This window comes from Gracilinanus agilis, chromosome 1 (assembly GCF_016433145.1).
Source record: "Gracilinanus agilis isolate LMUSP501 chromosome 1, AgileGrace, whole genome shotgun sequence".
Taxonomy (NCBI): Eukaryota; Metazoa; Chordata; class Mammalia; order Didelphimorphia; family Didelphidae; genus Gracilinanus; species Gracilinanus agilis.
In genome coordinates this window covers 2,489,162-2,500,128 of record NC_058130.1, presented here as the reverse complement: position 1 = coordinate 2,500,128, position 10,967 = coordinate 2,489,162, and the positions used below count along the sequence as shown (strand labels likewise).

General features: G+C 55.3%; 1 protein-coding gene across 1 annotated transcript; it reads right to left on the bottom strand.

Moving 5' to 3' along the window:
* Window positions 1–223: 223 nt before the first annotated feature.
* OMD (osteomodulin) lies at window positions 224–10,728 on the bottom strand. The gene is made up of 3 exons (XM_044656756.1): window positions 10,656–10,728; window positions 1,210–2,145; window positions 224–653 (listed from the first exon to the last, which is right to left on the bottom strand). The coding sequence occupies exons 2-3, from the start codon at window positions 2,132–2,134 to the stop codon at window positions 337–339; spliced, it is 1,242 nt and encodes a 413-aa protein (XP_044512691.1). The 5' UTR covers window positions 2,135–2,145; window positions 10,656–10,728; the 3' UTR covers window positions 224–336.
* Between the last annotated feature and the right edge of the window lie 239 nt (window positions 10,729–10,967).

The following is a 10,967-nucleotide window of genomic DNA, read 5'->3' as shown; positions in this document are numbered from 1 at the left end:
TTCGGGGGGGATAACTCGGTTATTCTCTTAACTGAGGGGGGCGGCACTTGCTGGGAATGTGAAATGGTAGAGTTCGGAGCCCTCGGCTTTGTCCCTTTTGAGCTCCTTGAATACTGAGGGGGAAGAAACCAAGGAGGAAGCAGTGAGATTCCTATTGCTAGGGGGGCTCTTTGGAGCTTTGAAGATGTAGGACATTAACCTTCTAAGTCAAAGAGATGCCGGCTTGTGTTTATTTGTAGTACCGAGAGGAGAGAAGGAGGCAGCCACCTCAGCAGTGACTAGTGAGCTTGGGTGAGGGGAAAAGACAGCACCACATTCTCCTCGGACTTGGGGAACTCAGTAGAAGTAGGGGTCAAAGTTCTCTTCCGTCCCGGCCTGCTCCTGCCCTTCGGGCTCTCTTCCCTCTCCATCTCCCTCCTCTTCTTCTTCTTCTTCATCCACCTGAAACCTGCGGAACACCTGGGTCTTCAGGTGCACCGTTTGCCCATCGGGTCTTCTCTGCTCGCCATAATAAATGCTGTGGATGTAGGGGAAGCAGAAGAAGACATGGGAGCTGATGGGCTCCTTGAGCCTATTTTGGTCCAGGCGAATGTAGGTTAAGCGGTGATAATGGATCGGGTCAATGGATGGACACATCAGGGTGACATTGATGTCTGCAAAGGCAAAACAGAAAGGATTATCCGGGAGCTCCCCTGAGGCAGTGGCCACCACCCTGTGGAGTTGGCCTTAGCCTCCCGTGGTCCATGTCTACACCTGACTCAGAATCCATGCCCTCAACAGGGGACCCCAAACGTTGTGAGCGGCAACCTCCAGACCTGCTGGAGAAGAGAAGGCTCGGTCGTGTCTCGAGTTGATCAGAGAAAGAACCTGAGAAGATTTCTGCTTGGGCTCACTACTTACCCCTTCTGCGGCATGGAGCAGCACTGAACAGACAGTCTTGTCCATGCACACCCTCGGCCACACGTGACCGAGTTGGAGTTCCCCCCTCCATGCTCTTACCTTCCATTTTAGCATCAGTACCATGTATTGGTCCCAAGGCAGAAGAGCAGTAAGGGCCGGGCAGTGGGAGTTAAGTGACCTGCCCAGTGCCTGAGGCCAGGTTGGAAGCCAGGACCTCGGCTCTCCAGGCCTGGCTCTTTATCCCCCGAGCCGCCTCGCTGCCCCCATTTCCCTCTCTAAAAAGACCCGACACGACACGACTTGACGTACGTTCCATTTGGTTGCCTTCCAGGTAGAGGTGCTCCAAGCTCCTGGGGATGTAGAACGCCCGCTTCAGGCGGTTATGGCCGACGTGGAGCTCCACAAGGCTGGAGACATTAAACCCGGCGTAGGGGACGTCTTCCAGGTGGTTGTACGATATTCTCAGAGCGCGGAGCTTGGGGAATCTTTGGAAGTAGTTGTCTGGGAGGAGAGCGATGGAATTGTTTTCTAGGGACAGGTGCATGAGCGAGGAAGGCAAGTCGGGCGGCAGCGACCGCAGGCCGTTGCTGCCCAGATTCAGTTGCACCAGTCCGCTCATGTGGGAAAGCTTCTCTTTTAGCAGAGAGTCGCCGAGCCGATTGTGGCCGAGGTCCAGCGTGGTCAGGTTGAGTAGCCCTCCCAGGGCATCCCCCCCCACTCGGGAGATCTCGTTGTGGCCCAGGAGGAGCCTTTCCAAAGACCTGGGGAGAGGGGAGGGGACGTCTTCCAGAGCGTTGTGATCCAGGTGCAGCTGTACCAGGTTGGGGAGCGTGGCGAAGGCGTCGCGGGCCACCTGCGGAGACGTGATCTTGTTGTGGCTCAGGTTGATTTCCTTCAGGCCGCTGGCGTTGGCGAAGGAGCGGCTGCTCACGGCCTCTATGGCGTTGAACTGAAGATAGAGCTGCTGGATGTGCGGGGGGATCGTCGGCACCGCCTTGAGCTTCCGGTTGTCGCAGTACATCGCCGACGGGAAGCTCAGCGGGCAGAAGCACTCGGCAGCGCAGCCGAACGGGCTCGGGCGAGAAGGAGCCTCGTCGTCTGGGTTCGAGTGGAAATAAAACGCAGGCGAGTATTTGTCGTCGTATTCCTCATCCGTCGGGTACGCGTCATACTGACAATGCACGGCGACTCCCAAGAACAAGAAGGCGACGGGGAGCTGACTGAGAGGACTCATGTTGTCGGGCCCTGGTTAAGTCAAAAGAGAAGAAAATCAAAGGGAGGACGCTCAGGACGGCCCATTTAAGTCACATTCCTTTATCTACATCAGAGCAGAAACAACAGACCATCTCGGGAGAGAGAGTGACCGCGCAGGGCTCCCTGCTCAAGTATCGGCCAACGGAACTCTCGGACAGCAGTCGGGTTTGACTCGAGTAGAAATGGGGACCACCAAGGTCTACGCCTGGTCTCGTGGGCCACAGAGTGCCCGAGAAAACCCCGGGTGACAGAGCAGTTATTTGAATCAATGCAACATCCTGGTTCCTAGGCAGAAGAGCATTGGGGGCTAGAGAGTTGGAGTGAAGGGACTTACCCAGGGTCACCCCCGCTAGGAAGCGTCTGAGACCACCCATTACGATTTCCTCCAGTTCCGCCAGCGCTGGGGAATATTGTGGCTGTGTATTTGGCCCGAGATCCAGACTTAGGCCTTGCTGAATCGCAGCAGCTTCTTAGGCTTTCCTGGAGATGCCGCCCTGGGCCCCAGGACGCCAGGCTGCTTCTACTTAGTGAACCATCAGAGATTTCCAGCCCTCAAGCAAGGCATAGAGCCTCAGGGAGCCCACCTTCCTTCCTGCGTTCCTGCCCCCTCTCCTCGTCTTTCCACTTTTCTGGTTTTGCCACAGTCACCGAATGCCGGATTCCGGCCTCCCTGCTCCTGTCGACTCTCTACTCCAGACCACAAGACAAGGTTGGTTTTTCTAGGATTTCTTCATAAGGGTATCTGCAGATCCAGAAATGGGAGTCGTGGGGGGCTTGCCAGAGGCCTCCGAGTTCTCTCTCCCTCCTGACCCTCACCTCCCACAAAATGTGGCCAAGGCAGTAAGGAGGTCCTGAAACCATCACTTTCCCGGGGGGGAGAGGGGGAGGCCCTGGAGGTCGCTCTGCTCTGGCTCATTTGTTCCGGGGGAGCCCGAGGCACCCAGGGGTTCAGCGACTTCCTGAAGTGAATCGATTTCTGACCCCGAGACATCTCGAGTGCCGTCTCTGGGGAGTGCAGAGCCACTCTGAGGGGAACGCCTGTCTCTGGACTCCCACCCTGATGGCTCTCCCACCAGCCCCTGCTGTCTCCTGCCATTGGTTCTGACCATTTCTTCACAGCCAGTTGCCGTTTTTCTCATTCTTCAACCCTGCCACCCCGGCCGTAGGCATTCCCAAGGTTCTGCCCTGGGCTCTCTTGCCTTTTGCCTGCCAGATGTGAGCTGGCTCGGTTATCACCTCTGTGGACACGGGCCCCAGGTCCATCCGTTCGGTTCTCACCTCTCTCCCGACCTCCCATGTCACGTCACCCAGTGCCTGTTGGACGTTTCAAACACCATCTTAAATCCCACGTCCCAGGCATCTTCTCAGACTCGACGTGACCCACACAGAATTCATCACCACGAATCTCCCCAAACCCTCCACTCGGCCAGTCTCTTCTTCTGCTGTCCAGGGCTCCACCACCCCTCCCGTTCACCCGTCCAGTTGGTTGCCAAGTCTCTCCGTTTCTCCCGTCACAAGATGCCGCGTACACACCTTTCCACTTGTCTGGCCCCCTCCCCTCCCCACCGGATCACTGCAGCGGCCTTCTCATTGGCCTTTGTGCCCCGCGCGCTCCCTCATCCAGGCCGTCTTCCACTCAGCTGCCGTGATAGATTCTCTGAAGCAACAAGTCCAACCATTTCATCTACCCAGCAAATTGCAGTGGCTCCCTCTTCCCTCCGGGGTCCAATTTAAGTCGTCTATTGAGCATCTCCATTTCTCCTCTCCAGGCCACCCCCACAGCCTGCTTGTGCTCCGACAGTTTTGCATTTCTTTTCCCACATGGGGCTCTCACGTGCTTGCTTTCCTTCCCCTCTTTCAAGGGGGGCTCTCATTTCGGCACTGAACCCGTGTTTGGAACCGAGTAGGCGCTTTAGAAGCACTTTGACGTTTATTTGAAGGAAATCCGCCGTGCAGGTGCGGCTGAGTAGGCCCCCCAGAACAAACCCAGCCCCCCAGTTCTCCTCTGCGGCCTGTACACAGCCCCAGAGTGGGAGTGAAGCTAGTCCTGCCCTTTCTGAACTGATGCTTGTCGCTGCTGGCCTCTCGCCCCACCTCCCAGCCTCCTCGTTTCACTGATTGTGGAAACAGAAGGTTGTTTGTGGAAGGGCTTGCGGGTGGGTTGGCAGCAGGCCGGCTCTCTGGCACAGTGACTGGCAGCATCCACGACACGCACGGTTTATCTGTCAGAGCCACACTTTCACCTTGGAGTTCCCTTTCAAAAAGCGGATTCATATGAAAAACCTCATTTAAAAAATAACAGGCCTCTGAGAACCATAAATAATCCTCCTGGAGCCTGAACTTGTCCCAAGATTGTGAAAGGCCTTGCTGGAACCTTGGGGCATGGCGGCAGCCAGAGGGGCCTCCCGAACAAATGAGAAGAACTCCTCGAGGGGGTGAGCAAAAGAGACCTCAAGAACCAGGGGCCAGGAGGCCGGCAGATACGCTGAGGCCAGTTCTAGGGCTGTTGAACTCGAGACAGGTTCTACCCTTTGGGAAATCCACCCAGATTTAGTCAATCAATCATCAAATTCCAAACGAGAGTCCGGGGAGAAGCCAAGACTGGGGAGAGAGATTTGGCGCCATCGAGCCAGCTGATGGTGAAAACAGCTCAAGCATATGAGCTCACCGAAGCGGAGGGCAAAGGGAGAGTGGAGAAGAGGCCACGTTCACGGACGGATGAATGCCTGTGCTGAAGGCGTGGGAGGGGAAGAGGAACCAGGGAAGAAGGCAGAGAAGACGTTTAGAGAGTTAGAACTCAGGGGAGGGGGCAGTGCAGAAATCAGAGGAGCCGAGAGATCGGAAGAAGAGGGGTGGTCGCCGCACATGGCCTGTCCAGAGGGCAAGGAGAGTCACTCAAGCGTGCCCGTGCAGAGGTTCGATTTCGTGATGACAGGAGACTTCAGTTATCCAGACATCTGGATGATGGAGAACCTATTCTGGACCAGATGCTCAGAGAGAAGAACCAGTTACTGTGGTAGAAACAAAGGGAACCCTGGGGGGAGACACTTGCTCCATCTTGGTAGAATTTACGATGGAGAAGGAGAAGCAGCATCTCTTTTGTCTGGATTTAGGAAAAGCAGATTTCAAAAGAAAAATGGAATCCCATCCACTAAAACGTCACAGGGGAAGTCGGCCCAGCAGGGATGGGGGATGCTCCTGAGTGAAATTCCATAGACACCAAGGGAAATGATTCCAAGGAAGGAGGAGGGATGGGATTTGCTTTCAGAGTCCTTTGGGGATGCTCCAGGAAGTCACCAACCAATTGAGGTTTTCAAAAATACCAGCCAGGTAGCAGAGTGAGTATGAGGGCCCTGTAAAGCAGGGTCTAGTGGGCCGAGGCCGGTGAGGGAATCGCGGGCTTTTCAGAGTTGTTTGGAAGGAAAAGAAGGATCAAATATGCTAAAGGTTTTGTTTGCTGTGGATGGGACCCCAACGGCTGACCCGGAGAGAAGGCAGACCTACTCAACTCCAAGATTCACTTCTGTTTTCGCTGCCAAAAAGAGCAGCTGCATTGGAGAAGACTGACTAGGAGGGTGGACACAAGGACCTCGAGAGGGGGCATTTGTCTGCCCGTGTGGAATAATGAACTTTGACCTCAGGGCCTGGGGGCTTGATGGGAGACACAAGCATTAATTAAGCACCTCCTGTGTGCCAGGCACTATGCTACGCCTTACAGCAACCCTATATGGTAGGGTTGGCTCCCTACTTCCTCAGGGGTGAGCTTGGAGGCTTAAGGGGAGAAGAAAACATTTGGAACAGACCCTGGAAATAATGCAGTCGTGAGCTGATCCCTGTGATTTGTGGGGCTCTCCAACAGCAGCCTGGGGTGAGCCAAGTTTAGGATTGGCAGGATCAAATCAAAGGCAGCAGATAGTTTTGGCCACTGAGCGGGCTCCAGGCTCCCAGGGGCGGGCTGTGTCTGTGGCAGAGGTCTTGGTGATGCTTTCGATGGCCTTGGTCAAGTTTTTAAGAAAGCCCATCCTTCCTAATGCTATTCCTGACTGTTTGGTGAAGCAGTTCTGCTCTGTCCACCTCCATGAGGCTTCCTCAAGCAGGATGGAGCAGGCTTGAAGTTGTGGCGAGCTGAGGCCATTTCTAGACTCTGTTGATCTCCTTGTTAGGAGAATGAGGCCCCCTGGTCAGGCTCCAGGATAAAATTGGTGTCGTTTTGTGGGTGCCCACTCCTTCATTTGCCTCTTGCCTGTAGTGATTCGGGGACTTCTTCTAAGCGGGGATTCCCTCCAGAGGTACGAGTTGCAGTCCATCCATGTTGGGCCATCCTCAGTGGTGCTTGTCTATGAGCTTCCAGGAGTTCAAGGCAGACTCTTTTCCTGAATGAGATTTAGAGTCACCCAAAAGAATCTGGCCTGACCATCCACACAGAGAAAATTAAGTGGATGAAAATGCCTCTTGTTGAAAGTGTGCTGTGTGTCCCCATCGTTTTATGTGCCGGATACTGCGAATGGACACAGGGGAGGAGGCCAGTGGTCCAGATTGCCTTCTCAAGATGGCCACATTTTCAACCAGCCCAAGTTTTCCCCTGAACCGAAGGTCCATGCTTTACCTCTCTTTTTCCTCTGGTGACGTCAGGTCACGAGTCCTGTAGTCCAGTAGCCTTGGAAGTACTTTGGTCAGTGGTACTGAAAGAGCTGTATGGATTGGAAAGTTTCGGTTGGGGGTGCTCCATTTAGACGTCATCTCAGGCAGCAAGGGGGCTCAGTGGATAGAAAGCCAGGCCTGGAGATGGAAAGTCCTGGGTTCAAAGGTGACCTCAGACACATCCTAGCTGTGTGACCGTGGGCAAGTCACTTTACCCCCATTGCCTAGCCCTTCATCATCTCCTCTTCCAGTTAGCAGCTCTTCCACCTGCCCAATCCCTGGCTGTCGATGGCTGGCACACCCAGCTGGTCCAGGTGGCTCCCCCATCAGTAACGAGCCACTTCTCCTAGGAGAGTGGAGCCAGCTTTGCTTTTGTCACCCTGGGCACCTTGAGATCCTTTTTAAGGGAAAATCGTAACGGCGTTTGCTCTCCGCACACTGTCTTGGCCTTTCTTGGGTCTCTCCTTTCTTTGCTTTCTCTTCCATGGCCCCCTTGGCATGGAAGATGCTGATTGTCCAAGCCCGAGCGGGTTACTCTGGAGGCCTTTATCGAGTTCCCTCTGCTTCCGTGGTCTCTCGTGAATGGGCCATGCCAGCAGCCTTTCTCCCCGTGGCTCCCCTGACTGTGGTCACTGCTGGATGACCAAATGTCCGGGAAATGGTGATTCTGGTTGCTTTCAGGGGAATGTCTGTGGGCCTCAGCAAGCTCTGCGATGTGGAAACCAACTCAAAGGTGGTGAGCTCGGGCTCCCTTCAGAGGGAACGCTGGGGTGAGAGTCCTCCTGGGCTCAGCCCTCTGAAGGCACCGTGGTAAAAAGAGGGTGCAGATGGGATGGAGAGCATCCCAGAGAGGGCAGCCAGGAAGGTGAAGAGCCTTGAGTTCTGGGTAGTGGAGGATCAGCGGAAGGAACGGGACAGTTTAGTGCACAGAGGACTCGGGCAGGGGGATAAGATGGCCTCTTCAGATATCCAAAGGGCTGGCCTGTGAGGGAAGGTCTAGATCTGCTCTTTTGGCACTCGAGGGCAGAATTGGGAGCAGCTGGGACGTGGGCAGCTGGTGGCATTTGGAGCGAAAGGTGCAAAGGCCAATTTAGGCCTCCTGACCACGGCAGCTCTCCTAGAGCGGAGCAGTCTTCCCTGAGAGGCGCTAGAGGTGTCCAGGCAGAGGTGGAGGAACGAGTGTTGGGTCCATCCAGGTGGGGCTTCCTTTCTGGGGCTTCTTGGACCAGAGAGGTGCCCAGGGCCCTTTCAGCTTGACCGTTCGTCCACTCCGAGATACCGCCAATCCCCTAGCAGCAGCATCTCTTGGTTTTGTTTCTGCCGACAATGCTGGGATCGATGCTGTTGGGTGTTCAATGGTCACTCGACGAGGATCTCGCCTTCACAGTCCCAACAGTGCAGATCATGTTTGTCCATGGCCTAAAGGTCTCTTCATTGCTTGCACTGTGGCCCTTTGCCACCAGTCCCTGCCTGGGAGACCTGGGCAAGCACCATGGGAGTTTTCCTTGTTCCCTGGATGGACATTCATCACCGAGAGGGTGCCCTGTTGTCGATGTAGATGTTCTCTACCTTCCAGGCTGCTCTTCAGAAAGCAGGCTCCGTCTGTTGCTGGGATGGCAGGTCCGCCAAGCCGCCCCACGAGGGTAGAACCTTCCAGGATTTGTCCGCTTTTCCTAATAGAGCCTTTGAGAACCCGGAGCCCCTCTGGGACAAGGCCGCAGACAGCACTTCTCTGCAGCTGTCAGACCGAACCCAAATCCCAGCACCAAGCCGAGCACGGCCCCCACAGCCACCCCCAGGGCCAAGGTCCCCAGGTGGATTGCATTGGAGAAAACCCCTTTGGTCTCTTCGATTTTCCTTCTCATTCATTCGGGCTAACTCAGGAGCTCGCTTGACTGCTGGGCTGAGAGCTCGGTCCTCACCACGTTCATAGGAACATCATTTGTAAAAGCCTTTGGATCTCCCAAAGCCCTGGGAAGCCAGCGAGGAAACTACGGCCCATGAAGTTATAACTGACTGACTTACTGTCTGAGGCACATTTGAACTCAGGGCTTTGACTCCCAAGGCCAGTGCCAGCCTCGTTATCAGCCAGAGCACAAGCTAATGGACTCCCAGACTGAGGGGCCGGTGGGCCACCGTTGTGCTGCCCACCCAGGATGCCGTCCCTGCCCGTTTTCACTGACCCCTGCATGGCCCGGGGGCCCCGTCTTCCCTTTCTCAGCCACCCTTCCCCATCCTCTCTGTATAGCTGTCTTTGCTCCTTTCCTCCTCTCGTCACATAGGCCCACTCCTACCCTCTGCGACCTGTTTCTCCCAAACCCTCCAGGCCTCATCTCCTGCTGGGGTCTAGGATGGGACCAGGAGCCCCCACGTCTGTGGCAATCTTCAGGCAGTGGCTATTTTCCACTTAATCTGGGTCTGTTTTGCTGAGGAGCACCCTTGGGTCTGTCTCTGGGCCTCTGCAGCCTGGGCCTCCCACCTAATCGCTGTTTCTTGCATTTGGGGGGGAGCTCCGGCCTCCCATTCAGCTTCTTTTTCTCCATCTCTGTGTACTATGAAGATGGGACCTCTCCAGCCCAGAGCCACCCCTATGCCCTCCTGCCTTTATTTTGCCACAGCGCCAGCCCCCAGGCTACAGTATGGCCCGGAGATAGAGTGCCCATTCTTCCTCCACTGGGCCAAACCGTCACCCACTTCAGCCCAGCCCCCCAACTCTGTGCACTTCTCCTGGGTGCCAGGAGGGACAAGGCCTGTCAGTGAGGACTGATGCCATTTCCTTGGGCTTTGTCAAGGGCGTTTCATGAGCCCCAAGGGGCACCCTCTCCCTCTTGGGCCCCAACCAGTGTCAACTCTGCCTTGCTATTTCCCCCAAAGCATTCCCTAAAAATCGCTGTTGAGAGCCAGGACAGACACGGCCGTATTGAGTTTGAAAACAAGCTCTCCCTTTCACCAGAGTTTCTTCTTTCCTTTTTTTGGGACTACAGACATGAGTCACAAGTTCCAGAGTCCCCCCTGCCTGCCTGCCTGCCTGCCTGCCAACAGGTAGTGCATCAACGAATGCTCTTGGACTAAACTTTCTTGGAGAAGGGACTCCTTTGTTCTCATTTAGCTGGAATTCTGAGTAAGAATTCCCCTTAGGATGAAAGGGGCGGGAGGAAATTTTGCTTCTGCGTCTTATGTCGGCTCTTTCCAGGGCTCAAGTTCTGGGACCGAGAAGCCAAGCCCCTGGCCTGGCCTCAGTGTTGTTCAAAAGTCACAGTCTCTCCCCGAGCACAAAGAAAGCATTAGAAAAGGTCTCTTCGGAGAGGGGGCTCTGCAGGCTTCCAGAGGCCTGGTTCGAGTTATACAGAAAGGGACAGTTGGGACCCCAGTGTTGGGGGAAGCGAATTCCCAGACCCCCCCAACACCTCACCAGAGTTGCCCTTTCCCCCTTGACTGTGATTTTAGGAAAAGAGGGCAGAGGAGGAGGGGAAAGATGAGACAAAGACAAGCAGAGGCAGGAGCCCCCCCCCCGCCCCCCCCGAATAAACTTCCTGGGGCAGTTCCAGTCTCCCCTCTTCACCCCCTTCTCCCGCTAGAGTGAGGCAAAGGACCCCTTGATAGCGGGGACGGAGGTCCTGCCCAAGACCCTCCACAGCCAAAGAAACCCAGAGCTGATGAGCGAGGGCAGGAGGCAGTGACAGCTGCCCCGTGGGGAGGGAGCCCCAAACTCCACTACCCAGAAGGCTTCCTGCGCCTGGCATTCTAGCAAGTGGGGAGGGGTCGCAGTTTGTCCTTAGATCTCATCTAGCCTCCTTGTAAGCAGCACAAAACTTCCCAGACAGTGAAAATACAATCCGATCTCGCGTTCCCCGTCATACCTGCTTTGGCTTTAGTTCTCAGGGAAGGATGAATTTGCAGATCCTTTGACTGAAGCAGAAGTCCCTGCAGTCTGTCGCCGCGTCTCCCCAGAATGCCCAGAACTCTGTGCCCAGACAGGGATGGCCTGAAATGCCAGCGCGATTGGAGCAAAAATATCGTTTGCTTTAGTAGCGTTTGGGCTGGATTAAATTAGAGGGTTCTTTTCCAGAAAACATTGTGAATGCAAATAGAACTGGTGCCAGGCCTGGTCAGTGTCTGTGCTCTCAGCCTTCCTTCCTCCCCTCGGTGCGGGTTTGAGGGGTGGCGAGGAT

Bases quoted from the DNA above. Each gene is read 5' to 3' on its own strand.
- OMD (XM_044656756.1), bottom strand. From the start codon at position 2,134: ATGAGTCCTCTCAGTCAGCTCCCCGTCGCCTTCTTGTTCTTGGGAGTC. The intron at 654-1,209 runs GTACGTCAAGTC...TTGCCTTTGCAG, and splicing joins GGAAGGCAACCAAATGGAAC to ACATCAATGTCACCCTGATG.